This window comes from Varanus komodoensis, unplaced genomic scaffold (genome assembly GCF_004798865.1).
Source record: "Varanus komodoensis strain SLA01 unplaced genomic scaffold, ASM479886v1 scaffold2, whole genome shotgun sequence".
NCBI lineage: Eukaryota > Metazoa > Chordata > Lepidosauria > Squamata > Varanidae > Varanus > Varanus komodoensis.
Window position 1 is genome coordinate 65,863,006 of NW_025335568.1, and position 18,354 is coordinate 65,881,359.

Here is an 18,354-nt window from a genome sequence, read left to right on the forward strand (position 1 = left end):
TAATATTGGGGATAAAGGACAACCCTGTCTTGTCCCTCGGCTTATGATTATTGTTTCTGTAATACCATCATTTACAATTATTTTTGTCATATTTTCTGAATATAATTGATTTATTACTTTCTTAAACTTTATTCCAAATCCCATCTTCTCTGTTAAGATCTTCATTGTTGGCCATTCCACACAGTCAAAGGCTTTAAATATATCTAATGCTAGTAAGCTTGCCTTTATATTTTGCTTTCCTTTTTTTCTAAAATCTTCTCATTTTAAAAATGCCTTAAATCTATCCTCCATCTATTTGCCTGTTTATAATCACATTTTATTTCCATTGTTATTAATGCATGGTCTGATATTTTAAATACTTTTATATCCACATTGACTATCTTGGACATTATTTCTGATGTTACAAATATATAATCTATTCTTGTAAAATGTTTATGTCTACTTGAATAAAATGTATATCTCTTCTGGTCCTCATTTAATTCTCTCCAAACATCTTTAAATCTGTTTTCATTAATAAATCTATTTAAATCTGTATTCTTATATTTTATATCTAACTTTGATGGGTTAGACTTATCTTTTTCTTCATCCATAACCATATTATAAGCACCCACCATTATCACATATCCTTTTATAAATTCTTCTATTTCTTTATATACCTTGTCGTAGAACTCCCTTTGATTTGTATTAGGTGCATATATATTAGCTAAAGTCACCTCTTGTCCATGCATCAGACCTTGTATTATAAGAAATCTCCTCAGTGATCCTTTTTTATAGCTTTTATTTTAAATTCACATCTTTTGGCAAGAATAATTGCAACACCTCTTGCTTTCGAACTACCATATGATTTTTTTGTATATGTCTGCCCAAAATATAATATATGCTTTTTCTTTACATAAAGATTTTTCAATTCTGGCTAGTTTATGTCTTTCTCCAAAGCGATTTACATTCTAAGACATAATCTTCAGTGTTTTTCCCATTCTTTCAATACATTAAATGTTCTTTTTGGTCTCCATATGTGATAAAATAAACACTCCAACAAGATCTTAACAACCACCCAAATCAACTCATCCCTACCCACACCATATTCCCCACCACAATTGTGTATAAAAGCCCCCTTGTCCATCTTCAGGAGATTCTCTCCTTTTCACCGCTTTAGGCTTCCGGGGGGGGGGGGGGGGGCTTCCCTTCATAGACCCCAGACACCCATTCCACCCTCCCCAATCATCTATACCCTTTTATTCTATACTTAAAATTCTCTTATTTCAGTAATACTTTCAACACTAACAAATACAATATATTCTATATCTATTACATATATATCTTATCTTTTTATCCTTCTTCCAAGTCTCCTCTTTTTCTGGATCTCCTTTCTGCCTCTATGGAGAGGATGAACTCCTGCCGCTATGCTTAATTTCTCCTTCTCGCTATCTCTTCTCTCCTTCTCTGTCTTCCTTCTTGAAAATGTGGATATGTCCTTTAACTTTGCCACGTATTCATCATCAAGGATAATTATTATTATTATTATTATTATTATTATTATTATTATAACATTTCTATGCCGCCCCTTGCCGAAACCTCGGGGCGGCTTACAACATGATAAAATACATTGAAATACAATAGTACATAATAAATTACCATTAAATATAACAATACAAAAAATACATTGATTTACAAATACAAAATTAAAATTATCAGTATAAAATAAAAATATAGGAGGAGAAAGAGAAGGAAGAAGAAGTTGCCCAGGCCAGATCATATGTTTTAACAATTGAAATGATGTTTAAATAAAAAGGTCTTTACCTGGCGCCGAAAAACCAGTAACGACGGTGCCAGGCGGACCTCTTTGGGGAGTGAATTCCATAGGTTGGGCGCCACCGCAGAGAAAGCCCTCCTCCGGGTACTTACTCTCCTAATTTCTTTCATGGAGGGTTCTCGGAGAAGGGACTCTCCCGCAGATCTCAAAGGGCGGTCGGGCATATACGGACGTAAGCGCTCGTGCAGGTAGCCAGGACCCAAGCCGTTTAGGGCTTTGTAGGTCATAATCAACACCTTGAATTGGGCCCGGGCTTCAATGGGAAGCCAGTGAAGCTGATGGAGGACTGGAGTCATGTGAGCATAACGCCCCGTCCCCGTCAGCAACCTGGCAGCTCTATTTTGCACCAATTGAAGTGTTCGGACTGTCTTCAGGGGAAGCCCCACGTAAAGCGCGTTACAGAAGTCTAGGCGGGAAGTCACCAGCGCGTGTGTCACCGTCGCCAGGCAGTCGTATTCCAGGTAGGGGCGCAGCTGATTAATCAGCCGAAGCTGAAGGAAGGCATTCCTCGCTACCGCTGTCACCTGAGCTTCCAAAGAAAGCTCCGGGTCGAGGAGTACTCCTAAGCTGCGGACCTTATCCCTAAGAGGGAGTGTTGCACCATTCAGGACCAGGTCATATCCACCCTCTCCGAAACCCGATCCGCCAACCAACAGGACCTCCGTCTTGTCTGGGTTGAGTTTCAGTTTATTGGCCCTCATCCATTCCCTTACTTCGGCCAAGCACCGGTTCAGCACAGCCACTGCCTCACCTGGATTAGTGGAGAATGAGAGGTAAAGCTGGGTATCATCAGCGTATTGATGATTCCGCAGCCCACACCTCCTGATGACCTCTCCCAGCGGTTTCATATAGATGTTAAGCGTCTTCAATAATTCCAGTGCTTCCTCCTTTGTATCCACTCTATAATATTTTCCATTATATGCAAACCTCATAAAAACCAGGAACCCCCAACTATATTTTATGGAATTCTTTTGTAATATTTGACAGACTTGAAACATATCTCTTTTCCATTGCAAAGTCTCATTACATAGATCAGGAAAGACTTGAACCTGATGACCTCCCAGCATAATTGATGTCATATTCCATAATTTCCACATCAGTTGTTCTTTTTTCACATATGACCAAAATCTAACCACAATGTCTCAGTATTTTTCTTCCCAGTCTTCTTGGGCCAACTCTACGTATTGCATTGATATCATATCTTGTAAAAGAGATGTCTGGAAGAATAGATTTGGCCCAATCCAATATTAATTGGATCAATTTATCTTAATTCACTTTCCCATCCTCTGGATATCCTTTAAGGCATAGATTCGATCTTTGTTGTCTATCTCGAATCTCAATCACGCTTTTAGAGACCTGGTCTATCTTGGTCATCTGTTTTTTTTTTAGCTTTTTATCTTGTTCTTTCACCTGAGCTTTCACTGCTATAATTATTTGATGATTCTCTTAATTTTGTTTAGCTAATTCTTTTATTCTTCCATCCATGTTGTCTATTTTAACATCTATTTTCTTCTTCTTTCACATCATTAACACCTGACATCACCTGTGTCTTCATTTCTCTTATTTCTTGTAAAAGTGTATTAGAACTATCCTATTGTGTTGATGGAGTCATTGATTTTTCCAGTGATGCTTTCTTTTTCCCATTTCCACTCATCTCAACTCTTTTTAGATGCAAATCTGATGGATGAGGTTTGTTTTGCCCTGGGTCTTTGCCAAACAGTCTTCAGTTCTCGAGACTGAGATCTCACGTTTTCTGCATTTTTACTGCGCTTGGACATACAGTCTACAACTATTATTTCCAGCTAAGAGGAGTGAGCTCTTGAACTTAATGATCTTATTTGCAGTACACCATTGAATTACACTTTCAACCAATAAAGAAATCAGCAGCTGCAATTTAATAATTAGCTAGCAGAGGGAGTTCAGCAATTCCTTTATGTAATTTTTTTTGGTCTGTTGTACTTTTTTGTTTGCTTTTTGTTTTTTTGTTGCTCATTATTTTCTTATAAACAACTTAGCAAAAGAGTTAGTCCTGGGGTGTTAATTTGATCTGCATTCCTTACAGCTCTGTCCTACTGTTTTCAGTTTTGGCACTCTCTTGGCCTTCCAGCTGCCCGGGGGGAGAGAGGAGAGTCGCGTCTTATCAAAAAAATAATATAATAGAAAAGTCCTTCAAGAAAGCAACCTCCTCTTTTATCTCCACTTCCCTAGCTGTTTTTAAGCTTATCATAACAAGCGGCCAGAGTATTTATAACAAACACTGTTTCTCAATCTGTAAACAGTCAAACTACAGCTTACTCTGGGCTGGGCTGGGTGCAGCAGTTCCAAATCACAAAAACAACTCCTAGTCCACGTCTGTTTCAAATCTTCCCAGGAGATAAACAAAGGAATTCACTTACGTATTATGCATTTATCCAGTGTTTCTTAAGTTGAGTATATTTTAATCAAGTTTTTGTCGATCAGAAGGAGTGAAGTTTTTTAGCATCCAGAATCCATTTCAAGCTAGCTCCGCCCCCACAAAGTAGGTGTATTTTAAGAAGATATTTGAAGGAATTAGAGGGGGCATCACAGAGGTAGTCCTAGCCCGCTACCCTTAGGGTAACAAGCATCTGGTCAGGCTCCTGTTGCTAATGCCTTTAACAATAATTCTGATGGGCAGGCAAACACTTAGCAGATTATGTTTATCTCTTATGCTCTGGGAAAAACTTAACTGGCTGTTTTCTGCAAATCATTCTGCTGTTAAAGATATAAGAGCTGGGCATAATTCTTTTCTGGGTCAGTTTGCAATCTTATCCTCTAGAGAGGCATATATATTTGAATCTATGAAAGCCAATCTCTAATTGCCCTGTTAGGTTCTCCCAATGTTTCCAGGTTTCTCTCAACTTCAGTAGCAGTTCCATAACTCAGTCCTGGAACGTATTCATGAAGCATCTTTAGCATATGTGAAGCAGTAATAATAAATTAATGTGCGCCACATGAATTACATCCATGGTTGTTGAAGGAACTTTGGGACAATATACGTGTAGCCTTGGAGAATGCCAGGAGAACTAGTGAAGTACTAAAATAAGATAAATACTCCCATCTTCAAGAGAGGGGAAAGGTAGATCCAGGAAACTGCAGACGATTCAACCTGGCATCATTGCTGGGCAAAATTCTTGAACAGATGATCTAGTGGTCAGTCTGTGAGAAATTAGGAAATCATGCACTGATTACTAGGCATCAATATGGGTTTGTCAGGAATAAGTCATGCTACAGCAACCTTACCTCATTTTTGATAGTTACTAATCTGGTATATTCTAAGAATGCTGTGGACCTAGTATATCTTGTTTTCAGCAAACATTTTGATAAGTTTTCCAATGCTATCTTTGTTGAAAAGATTGCAAAATATGGGCTGGGCGATACTAGAACTGGGTGGATTTACAGCTGGTTGAGCAACCATACTTGGCTAGTTCTAATTAATGATCCTGCATTCCTCTGAAGATCCGGCATAACTATGAGAGGGCTCTGTTCTAGGCCTGTCTGGTACTGTTCAACAATTTTATACATAATTTGAATGAAGGTGAATGAATTATTTTATAAATAATTTGAATGAAGTTGCTTTCCAAATTTGCAGATGAACCAACATTAGGAGAGAAAGTCAGCTTCACAGAAGACAGGATCAAGATTCAGAAGAATGCAGGAAGGTTGGAACACTGGACAGAATCTACCAAGATGAGATTCAAGCAAGATAAAATGTGAAGTTTTGCACTTAGGTCCGAAGAAATCAAAGGCATGTATAGGATGGGGTGACCTGGTTTGGGAGAGGTACCTATGAAAATGACCCAGGTTACTTAGTGGATCACAAGCTGAATATGATCAGCATTGTGATGAGGTTGCTAAGAAAACTAATGCAATCTTAGCCTACATTAACAGAAGCATGGTGTCCAGATCATGGGAATAATAGTTCTGCTCCATTGTGTTTTAAGTGGGGTTCAATTGGAGTACAGTGTGCAGTTCTGTGTGCTCCATTTGGGAAGGATATTGACATTGGAACACATGCAGAGAAGAGCAACCAGGATGATGAGGAGACTGGAAACCGAGTCCTTGAGGAACGATTAAAGGAGCTGGATATGTTTAGCCTGCAGAAGAGAAGATTGAGGGAAGACATGATAGCAGTGTCCAAATATTGAAAGGCTGTCATGCAGATGATGGAACAGATTTGTTCTCTGTTTCTCCTGAGGGCCTGGGCAAAACCAACAATAGGAAATTGCAGGGAAGCAGATTTCAGCTTAACACTAGGAGAAATTTCCTAACAGTGACAGGTCTTCAGCAGTGGAACAGATTGCCTTGGGAGGTGGTGGACTCCTCTTGATGAGAAATACAAATACATCCAATGCAGAGATTGGATGGCCAATTCATTCATTCATACTGTGATTTATATCCTGCCTTTTTCCTACAAAGGGCTCAAGGCAGCTTACATCATTCTCCTCCTCCATCTTATCCCCACAACAACAACCCTGTGAGGTAGGTTGGGCTGAGAGTCTGTGACTGGCCCAAAGTCACCCAGTTGGCTCCATGGCTGAGCAGGGACTAGAATCCAGATCCTCTGAGTCCCAGCCCCATGCTCTTAACCCCTACACCACACTGGCATTCTTGGGGATGCTGTAGCTGCACTGTGTGGTGCATTGGGCAGCTGATTTCTGAAACACATTTCAACTCTATGAATCTAAACATTTATAGAGAGCTCTAATGCAAAGCATGTATTATCTGGTATTAATCCTTTATACCGCAAGATAGTTCAGAGTAATGATTCCCATGTTGTAAATTACACGCATTTGGAGAGAGGTTTCAGTGAGTGTTACCCTTCAAAACCTAACTTGTAAGTTCATGGCAGAAATTATGTTCCAACTGAGAACCTCCCAGTTTTTACCACAGTCTTTTAAGGCACAACTCTATTTGTATTTAAACAGAAAAAAGTCCCACAATTCCCAGCAATCCCCAGTCTGTATGGAATCACACCATTAGCAGCTATCCTATACAGTCTTTAATCCTATGAGCATTTGGAAATAAAGAATTTAAAAATAGAGAAATAGTTCTGTTGCACATGGGTAGAATTCAGCCTCAGTAACTGGAGGTAGGACTACAGTTTAGGACTTGTCACTAGAGTGCTTGAACTCCAGGCACTGAGTGTTCAATCCTGGGGGCATTATGTTGAGAAATAACCATCAGTGCTCACTGACATTGTATTACATGGCTTTCTACAACTTTCTGTGGAACAGGCCAGTTTCTGCAGTGCTATCTCCTGCTTTTGCCAATAAATGGAAACAGCTTTTAAAAGCTATCCTGAAAATAAATAGGGGAGGCAGGGAAGCAGAGTTAACTGGAAACAGCCCCAGAACGTGTTTGAATGTAAATATAACAGCTCTGTAATTACAGCAGCCCCACCCCAGTCCCTCCCAATATATTAATATCTGAGAAGGTATAAAATCCATTCATTTTGGCACAGCTATCTTTTCTCTATCTCTTGGTTGTATAGCTGTAACCTAAATCAAAGTGGGTATTGGATATTGGTATCTAGGCCATTTTACTAGAACATACAATTACACTGTTTTGTGCAGCATTTTCTACCAAGAAAAAGTGCACACAAGATAGCATTCAGTATATTCATAAGGAGCCTGTCTGAAAGACAGAGGCAATCTCAGTTTTCCTGGGGACCCTAATGTATATTTCTGTGAGAGAAACATAACTTTCATTGTGGGGAATTAATATCAGGTCACAGACACTCTGTGTCAATTCTGCAGAGTGCAGTACTTCCATTGGGACAACATGCTTCTTGTGTGTTGCCCAAATATAATATCCTCACTCTTTCCAAGACCTCCCAAAGGGCTTGTTAGTTTGACTCTGGAATTTGATGAGATTACATTACCTCTTGAGATATGTTATGCAGTGGAAAGGATGATAGCTTCCCCCCATCTCTCGCTGTAGGGGAGTATTGTTACCCTCTGATGATTCTTCCCCACCATCCTTTCATTCTGATGCAGTGTTGTTGCTGCCATGTTAACTTAGGAGCACTTTGGTCCAATATAGTTCAAATATTGGATATGCAGACTTCCCTTTCAGTGTATTATTTATTTATTCACATAGTTATATGCTGGCTGTAACCCCCAAAGATCTAGACAGCTTCTAAGTAACAATATACATCAAAATATTTTGACATTCAAGGTGGCCAAAAAAAAAAAAAAAAAGCATCAGCTGTGTGAAACAAAAAGAATAATGAAGGTGAAAGCACCCTCCCAATACATGCTAGTTTCTGGGAGCTTCCAATCTAGGATAGGATACAAAGAAAAGTACTAGGAACTGTCATTGGGCTGTTCTACATTTAGGGTTTAACCTGCTGCTGTACAGAACTGGCTTATATTTTCATTGCAGAGGCGTTTTCTGCCATTCTGCCTATTCTATTAACCAACCACAAGCTGGTGCCATGGTATATCTGCAGATTTCTATCAGTTCTGAAGACTTAAGTTCAGGTTTATTGCACTTTAAGATGTAATAGCAGATTTTCCTCACTTAAAAAAAACACACACATTATTATTATTATAACATTTCTAAGCCGCCCCTTACCGAAACCTCGGGGCGGCTTACAACACGATAAAATACAATGAAATACAATAGCACATAATAAATTACCATTAAATACAAAATACAAAAAATACATTGGTTTACAAATATAAGATTAAAATTATCAGTATAACTTAAGTAAATAAAAATATAGGAGGAGAAAGAGAAGGAAGAAGTTGCCCTGGCCAGATCATATGTTTTAACAATTCAGATGATGTTTAAATAAAAAGGTCTTTACCTGGCGCCGAAAAACCAGAAACGACGGTGCCAGGCGGACCTCTTTGGGGAGTGAATTCAAAGTCTGGAATACCCAGGAAAGGTCTTTGAGATCAATCTCATTTTGAAAAGACCCCACAAACTTCTGTGAAGGAGGGATCATTAGAGCATAGAAAATGCCTTATGTGGAGAAGCCCATTGTGAGGGTAAATCTGAAGGATGCCAAGAGTGTATCTGGAAATCAGTAAAGGAAATGGGATGCAGTATTTTCTGTACACTGGACAATAAATTAAATCTATTTTCTATAATTCTATATTTTATTGTTCTGTAAATCAGCTAATACAGTATCGTGATACTTGAAAGAATTTCATTTTCTAGTGGCTGAACAGGACAACTAAAAGTTCTGGAGAAATTGCTTATTACTTGAGCTAGAGAGGGGGTACTGTCCTTCCAGAAGGCTTAGCAATAGTTACTTGGGCAAATTAAGTATTAAATATTTGCTCAGAGACACATTTTTTTAAAATCCTGGGACATGTTTCATCTCTATATATGAGAGTGGTGGGATGGCTGAATTCTTCCAGTGATGTACCTCCTCCATCTAGAGTTGTAACCACTGGGCAGCTCTCTGCATGGGGCCCCACCTGCCCTAGAATCTGGGGGCAGAGGCCACAAAGCGATGGAGTCGGCAGCAAAGGAATGCTGACATCTTCTTGGAATGCCCCCTCCTAAATTAATCACACAGCAGGAGAAAGGGCCACTACAGGCCAGCTTGACAGTCCTTAACTCCTATCCCAAGGGGATTCTCACAGATTCCAAGGTGGGCTCCAGCACACATACTGTTCCAGACAATTGCATGTAGTCTAATTTACATAACTTTTTTACATTTTATTGATGAATAAGGCTGATTTCATTGCTCTCAGTACATTGAAATTACTCAATTCATCTTTTAAATGTTTGGGGGTTTTTAAGGCAGGAGGAGGTGCAACTGAGCATACTTGTGTTGTTATTAAAATTATAAACTTGTTTGAATGTATTACATTGAGATGTTTCTCTTTTCCTCTAGAAATGCCCTATCTTAGCACTGTTGCAAATGCATTATGAGGAAAATTCATAGAAGAGTGCTTTGCTACCCAGTCACAACATGAATGCAAGCTTATTGCTAGTATAGAAAAGGAACAAGATAATTATGCACATCCGTTGCACTTTTTGCACCTTTTAAAAACTATGAGCACATTTGAAATGCAGTGACTTTTGCTTTGCAAGGAGCTTAGAAGATGTGATGAGGAGGTGCACAGTCCCAGCGTTCTTCACCCAATGATTGTAACACAGTCGTTTTCTCCTTTTGGATGGAATTGACATGTATAGTTTTATACAGGACTGATTAGTCTTTATATAGGTGCCCCCTCCCCCCCAAGTTATCTGGGTTGCAAAACAGTGGGAAAGCAGCAGCTGCTCATCTTTGGCAGTAGAAGATTATGGTGGCGGCTCAGCACTAGCAAAAGCAGCAGTGGCGGCTGAAGCAGCAGCAGAGCAGGACTCAGCTTGAATGCATTTTTTACTGAAAATCATCAGCGTTGGAAAGTGCAGCCGGAAGACTTGGCAGCCAAGCAGGAATTGACAGCATTTGGAACGAAGAAAACAGGGAAAGACGAGCAACGTGAGGGTGGGGGTAGCACCAGATTTTTTTGTATGCTTCTGGGGAGGAGGGGTTGATTATCATGGCGGATCGGACAGCTCCTAGATGCCGGCTTCGTCTGGAGTGGGTGTATGGATATAGGGGTCACCAGTGCCGCAACAACCTGTACTACACAGCTGGCAAGGAAGTGGTTTACTTCGTGGCTGGAGTCGGGGTGGTGTATAACACCAGAGAGCATAGCCAGAAATTTTTCCTGGGGCACAATGATGACATTATCAGGTAAGAAAGGGGTGTTGTAGTATGGAGAGGGGATTTAGCAAAACAACCTTTCACAACTTCTCATGGTTTATCATGTCTCTGACATTTTAGGAAAGCAAATACTTCTGAATATGTGTATATGAAAGCTGGGGATATTTGAGTCTTGTCTCTTGTTTAAATTTTATGTTTGTGCCCACAGCCCAGTATCCTGGAAGAAATTAAGTTAAATTGCACTCCAAATTTGGAAGCTCATGCACTTGATTGAATACATTAATATTTTAGTTCCCAACCTCCAATGTTCATTACTATTACTTAAACAGTAGTATACAGGTGTAGATTATGCTGTTCCATCAATAACAGCTGGACTGTGATACCTATAGCTGTAATAAATCTGGTATTCTATTCAGTGTTGATACCAATTCCAAAATTTCAACATCTGGATAGACCTTATGGCCCCATTCTAAATGTTTACTATGAAGTACTGCTTGCTTTAAGCTAAGTATATTCAGGATTACAGTGTCAATTGTATTTTTAAGGGGAGTGGAAGATGGTGCAAACCTATACTTGCCTACTCTGGAGTAAATCCCATTAGGTTCAGTGGGACTTACTTCCAGGTAAGAGTGTATAGGATTGTAGCTTCAATGTCTGACAACACTGTGTCAGGAGCATGTTTGTGTTTTAGAAAGGAAATGTTTATGAAGGTGAGTTTTTCAAAGCTATTAAAGAGAATATGTCTTCTGTCAGAAATACACATAACTGAACTAACCTTGTGGTAGTACAGTTTCATTCATTATGAAACAGGTGTGACTCTTGAGCTGGCTTCTATATTTGTTAAAAGTAATGGAGGGAAGCAGCCTGGATTCCCTGTATATTTAAATGCCATGTTGAAGCTTTTTTAACTGTCACTTAACCTGCTTGCTTTGAATCTTTCCCGGCAAAGTAATACTACTGGGACTTGGATCAACACTATGGGGATTTAGGAATATACTAAATTCATTCAAGTCTACCTGTACATTCAGCAGGCTACTGTTTAAAAGGCTAGTGTTTTTCTGCTATTAAGATACCAACAGTCTAGATATCAACATTGTGCCAAACTTTGAATGAGACCTCTGGATGTCTTTGGTTGTATAATTTATGCTGATTTCTATTCTCCAGAATTGGTTTCCTAATTTTACTTTAATTTTGGTTTAACATCGTATCTCTTATTTGTGTTAGTCTGACATCTGTAGCTCTGTCATGAAATCAAAATTTATTCTTAATTTACAAAAATATATAATATGAATGACTTTATGTTATGCATAGTTTTTCTAAAATCATTTTACTTGGATTTGGTAGTGATGTTACCAGATCAACATTTTTCACATATCTTTTTTCACATATCTTTCCTCACTGAATGTAGTAAATTACAGCTATTGTGAAAAGTGATTGTTCACATCTCCTTGAATTTGATTTATAACCTTCTCCTAAGCATTGTGAAATCCGAAAGACTTGATTCCAATCAAGGCCTGGCCAAAACTTTTTTTTCTACCTGATATGGGATGTGGCGAGCCTTTCAGTCACACATTAACTCCATTTGGTCTTTACAGTAAACCATGATTTATTGCTATGCCCATGAGTTCTGGGCTCATGTGTTCATTCTGGGCTCATGTGTTCATTCTGCATGCCCACAGAAACAAGAGATTGGAAGCTTTTGTTTCTGATTCCAATTAATCATAGTGTTTCATCCAGATCCAAATTTAGACAATGTGAAACGGTGGTTTCTCTAAAATGTAATAAAAGTTTCCAAATTCCCCCTTCTGGACATGTCTAGGGAGGAAAGAGGAGGGGGAATTGCATGAGCTCAAGACTCATGTGGCTCAGTCCCATGACACTGCCTTCATTTAGACATGTGTTTTTCCCCAGCCTTCTGTTTCTTTTACTATGGATAGACTGTAAGCCTGGCCATATTGTGTACTTGCTCCTTTTCAATCTGCAAATGAAATAAATAGATGGAGAACAACAATGATTGAGAAATTAACAAAATATAACAATACAAATATTACACCACAAAAAATGCAATAGCAAGGTCATGTAGAGCATTCCCATGATTTATAGATAGGTTAGACTTTGCTTTTTACCATGGTTTGGGTGTTACTATAGGAAATCGAAGAATGTGCATGTCCCTAAAGAGTATTTTTCCTTAAATTTAGGTCTGGTGCACCCTTAGGACTTTAAGTTATGACAGAAGTTGCCACCATATCCCATGAAGTCAGCATCTATTTTCCTATACAAAATTAAATTATTAAATTCTATTTTCCTATGCAAAATTAAATTCTTAAATTCTGTTTTCCTATGCAAAATTAAATTAAGTATGCAATTAAATTCTTTGGCTGCCATCTAGGTCCATTTGCATATGGACACTGGGCTCCCCTTTCCCACCAGTGAATGGGAAAAGACCCTTACTAAAGCTCCTTCTGCCATAGCAGATATAATGGCAGACATACTCATGAAGAATTGTTTCTAATTTTCTTCAGCTGATTGTGTCACATTCAGAGCTGTTGAGTCACAATACAATCCTATCCACAAGGAGTTTTGTTTTGTTTTGTTTTTTTGCAAAGTCTGCATTGCCTTGGTTGAAATGCATCTGATCCCATATTCCAATAGATGGTGGGGCTGGGGCAAAAATAGGTGAAATTATGGATGTGATATTTACCTTAGTTTGGTACACAACAGGAAAAAATGGGATATGTGTTCAGGCATTCATCTTGGCTAGTTTTGTGCTAGGTCCCTCCCACAGAAAGAGAACCAAGACAGGACTACTAATATCAGTCTTGGAATGGGGTAGGTGAGGAGGCATGGCCTGGGGAGAATTTGGAGTTCTGGATTGAGAGGCCTGCAGGTCTCTGCTTACCCACAGGCTGGAACCTTCCTATTCCTATGTTGAAACTAACAGTGTCAAAACAGAGCCCTCTACACTTAGGAGGGGAGGTGCCAGGTAGGTATGGGTGAATCCCAAGGCTGAAAAACTTACCTAGGATCTTTAGAACCTTGTCTCCAGGAAAAGGAAGCCAGTGAGAACTAAGCGTGCTCAATGGGCATGGCATGTTTATCAACTGCTGCGGGGAAATAGTCCAGAAAGGGAATGGAATGGAATATCCTGTAAAAAGGCTATAGCTGGCTAGAACCCTGAATAGGATAATTTCGTTTCAAGTCTCACTTAATTTATAAATGTCAATAGCATGTTGATAATCCATGGGAGCCAGTCTGGGTCTATGTAATTTGGAAGTTCCACTGAATGCAAGTGGGGGTCATTTCTATGTAAATACATAAAGTTGCAGTCTTATCCAGCATTTTTGTATTTTATTTTCTGTTTTTATTTCATTCAAGTGGTTCTGAAAAACAGTATATTGCAATGAATTGGTGAAGCTTGTCAGGGCAACTCATTTTAGTCAATCCTTTTGCAAAGCAGACCATCTTAACAGTTACTTGAAACGTACTAAGTTACATCTGTCCATTCATGATCTACTTCCTCATACATTTCTCATGCCTTGTTTTTTTGCATATTGGTAGTGCTTTATGCTCCCCCCCCCACTTTTTTTCTGTATTACTCGATATGCACAGTTATTCTAAAGGGCTGCTGAGCTCTATTTGTTCTATCCCTGATTTTGCTTATATGGTAACCAAGTTTAACATGAGGAATAAAATGAGATATGCCAATGTGATGGCAATTCTGAGGCACTAGGACAGGAAACTGCAGAAAGACCCGGCATAGAACAAGATCCATTAATTGGACCCCAGCATGTTTGCCTTATTTCCTTTTCCCCATTTTTAAGTTTCAAAAAATATTGCTTCAAATTGGCCAACTTTAAAATATGTTAAGGTAATTGCCTAAGTGAAATGTTTCACAATTCATACTTGTCTGTGCCTTTCTAAAAGTCCTGTTTTAATTCTAAAGCTATGATGGACTGTTTAGTACAGTTACTTTTGATAATAATACTAGATGGAATCAATGGCAAGTCCAGAACTTTATTTTGACTGGTGCGAATTTGGTTGACTTTAAGATAAGACCTTAAATCCTACTGTATTAACTGTGGCTTTATTGTGCAATTCTTTGCCTTTGTAGTGAAACTACACAGTAAGCTTGCTAATCTCTGCTAAGCGATGCTGTAAGACACTTTATAATAATGTAGGAATTGGCAGACCAACCCTATTCTAAGTTGGTTTATTGTGTGTGTGTGTGATTTAATGTGCAACGGATGGTGGGGTTTCAGGGTTTTATGAATGCAATGAAGGTTCATTTCAGTTGTTGCACTGATTATCTCAGCAGGCAGAAACCATATTGGACAATGTCTACATTTTGCTCTCTTGACACAGCTGTAGCAAAGAAATTCCATGCTTGAAGCAGTGTTATCCTTTGATGGGTTCATAGATGTAATCATACAGGAAAAGCTTCCAACAGTCAGAAAAGTTAGGGTTGGTTGTGGATAGTATTTTCCTTGCAGTGAAACAGCAACAGCCAGAGATAGATAATCTAGCAGATAGCCAATAGATGCGCTCTGACTCTTATTTCTTATTGCATTTTTATACTGCTCCCATAGCCCACTGGGCTCTCTCAAAGTTTACATTTCTTCTCTATTTCTTCTCATTCATTTTCTTAAAAGGGTTATATATGAACTTCCAAATCAGTGGTGTCCAGCAATTCTCTTGCAAGTTGCACCTTACCAGTTTTGTGCTTGTTTCAGAGATGCGGCACTTCATTGGCTAGTGGTGGCTCCTCCTCCACTAGTTCTGCCCCTAGCTCCCTGTGTTCTTCAAATGTCACTCCCACTTATCTGGGCACATCCATGGCTTCAGCCTCTCCCCCACAGGCTCCTCTTTTTGAAAGCCAAAGAAGGAGCACTGCTGGGCTCTGGTAAGTAAGTAATGCACCAAGTAAAGGACTGAGGATGATGATTCTTCTCTTGCCCTTACTTGGAACAGTTTGTGGAGAAGTGTCCCTTCAAGCTCTAGTCCCAGTTCTTCCAGTGGTTCACCCATAGTACCTAGGACGGTACTGGAAGCACTTCTAGAACTACAGTGCTGTGCTGGGCTTGCTTTTCCCCTTCTGCAGACAGGTGCCTGTGAGTTGCTGGTAGAAGATCCCTGAAGTCTTGAGAACAGATCTCCATACTTTCCCTGGTCTAGCTCCAAGTTCATTTCATAGAATCATAGAGTAGTAGAGTTGGAAGGGGCCATGAAGCCCATGGGGTCCAACCCCTGCTGTTGCAGGACTCCACGTTACACCATCCCACTCAGATGGCTGTCCAGTTTCTTTTGAAAAGTCTCTGGTGTGGGAGAGCCCACCACCTCTCTAGGCAGTTGGTTCCACTGTCATATTGTTCCAACAGTGAGGAAGCTTTCCTGATGTCCAGGCTGAATCTGGGTTGTTGCAACTTGAATGGATTATTCCGTGTCCTACACTCTGGCATCAGCAAGAGATCTTGATATTCCTCTTTGTGACAGCTTTTGAGGTACTTATAGAGGGATATCATGTCCCCCCTCAGGAAAGTACTCCAGACTGCTACCTGAATGACAGTACTCAAGTCCTATGTGTTAAATATAACAAGGAGAGAACTGAAAATAAAACTGTCAAGATTGTACTCCCCTTATACAGCTCTTTGTTGCAACTGCACTTAGAATGTTGAGTACAGTTCTGGTTGCCTCACCTGAAAAGGATTATTTGAGTTGGGAAAATACAGAGAAGGTCAGTTACAATGGTGAAGGGGTTAAGAACAACTCCCTTAAGAAGAATGGATACAACTGGGATTGTATGGCTTAGAAAAAAGGTGAGTAAGGGGAGACTAGAAAGAGCTGTTTAAAATTGTACAGGGGGTGAAGAGAGATACATTTTTCTCCCTCTCAAATGTACTAGAATCTGGGGTCATCCCATGAAGTTAATTGGTGGGAGACAAATAAAAGGAAGTGCTTTTTCACACAATACATAGTTAAACTATAGAAATTAATTACTGCTACAGGATGCAGTGATGGCCACCGATTTGCATGGCTTTAAAAAGGGAAATGAAGAAATTTGTAAAGGAGAGGACTATCAGTGCTTACTAGCCTTGCTGACTATGTCCTACCTGCATTATCAGGGGTGGTATACCTGCATACACCAGTTACTGAAGAGCTTGGGCTGGCAGAACTCTGCTTGAGCAATCCTATGGCCAGCTGTTTACCACCATGTGAATGGAGTGGCCTGGATGGACCATTGATCAGATCCAGCATGCTTTTCTAATGCTTCTTTTCATTAGGGGGAGCATCTCTTGGTTCAATTTGGCATGAGTGCCTGTCTGGTTTCTTTTCTGACAGCAATAGGCAAATGTTGCGATGCTTGTATTAGAGGAGTACATTTTTGGCAGGCTTGTGCCAGAAGAAGAATGGCTCAGTTATTGGGGTAGGATAGTTACCAACTTGATACAGAATGGCATGGAATGTAGCTTGTCCTGAGTAGCAAGCCTTTCAGCTCCTCCTTCCAGGCAGTTCTTTAGTGTTTTAGGCTACTGCTAAGCTTGTGTTGTCCAAATTTCGACGACACAGGAAGCCCAACAGTGGATACAGAACCCTGCTACGAGCCATGGCAGGGTTAGGCTCACTTATAAGCTCACCCAGGTAGTCTTATAAGCCACCCTTCAGGAAGCAAGCTGGGTTCATGCAGCACCCTAAGCCACAGTGGCTTAGTGTATCATGTGAACCCAGTTATTGTATTATCTCAAATGTTAGCTCTTCCTAACGTGTTCTTCTGGGATTGAACATGGATGCTTAAGTATGACAAAGTTTGCTGTTCTACTGAGCTATGGTTCTATTCTTGGTCTATATACACAGAGAGCCTGTTGTTTCTCCTCCTGTGGCTTTGTGGTTAAGATGTTACTCTCTGGAGTGGGAACTCTGGCTTCTGACCTGACTGCCACTCTCCATCTAAAATTGTTGCCAGCATAACATCCAAAAGGTAACCTTTTCCTTGTGAAGACTATGTACCTTCCCCTGGAAACAAAAAGGCACCTGGAGGGCAGCCAGGATAGTTCTCTTCACCCTTGCAGTGAGGGGGTGGCTCAGCTCTCCAACTCATCCTTTCAAGGTCAGATTCCAAGCTATTCCCAAACAGGCCTGTGATTCCTGGGATGCATTGCAGGGGACCATAGAATTGCTTTTTTGTAGGATAAGGATCTGTAAGTATCAAAATGTAGATGCATTTTCCTTTTCTTTTTTGCCAAGGAAAGATCTTTTTGTGCATATAATAACCTTATTCCACTAGCAAAGGAAGACATGAATTTTGAATTGTTCCAAGGCTCTGAATCCTCCAGCTGTAATTAGAATGTCAGTTTCTGGCTCAGAGTCAGGACCAGTGCAGTTTTTATAGTGACTTTACATATTTTTTGAAGGACATGTCTAGCAAATTATAAAAAGACTCAAGATCATTGTGAGCTGGAGTCAGCTACCAATTAATAGTGGTGGCGATATCCCATTGGTCCTTATTCTAATTGTATCAAGAGCACTATTTCTTCTGGAGAGCTTGGAAGCCCAATTTGTCTAGCCTACAAAGAAATATAGGCAGGCTTAGAAAGAATAATCCTATGGGCCCAAATCTTAGGTCAAAAAAGTTAGGATAGCCCTTTCCTGTCCTGCTTCTCTGAGATTGTAGGAGCAACTTCAGAGAAAGAGTAAAGAGGATACGTCAGGGGATAGCAGAGAAGGGTCTGCCAGGATGTAACATTTCCTGGTGATATTTCAGCCTCATCCTCTCCCTGTCTGAAGCACTTCAGCCAGATGACCAAATAAGCTGCCTGGCTGGTTTGTATGGAAGGAGGAGCAGGGAGGCAAA

General features: G+C 39.8%; 1 protein-coding gene across 2 annotated transcripts in view; it reads left to right on the forward strand.

Annotated features, from left to right (window-relative positions):
• The first annotated feature begins 9,698 nt into the window (after positions 1 to 9,698).
• The window catches only part of EML6 (EMAP like 6), a 152,796-nt gene continuing 144,140 nt past the window's right edge, over positions 9,699 to 18,354 (forward strand). For both annotated transcript variants that reach the window (XM_044428864.1, XM_044428863.1), the window contains exon 1: positions 9,699 to 10,538. In XM_044428864.1, the coding sequence (XP_044284799.1) occupies positions 10,342 to 10,538 (197 nt within the window). In that variant the 5' untranslated portion in view covers positions 9,699 to 10,341. The remainder of the gene's footprint in view (positions 10,539 to 18,354) is intronic.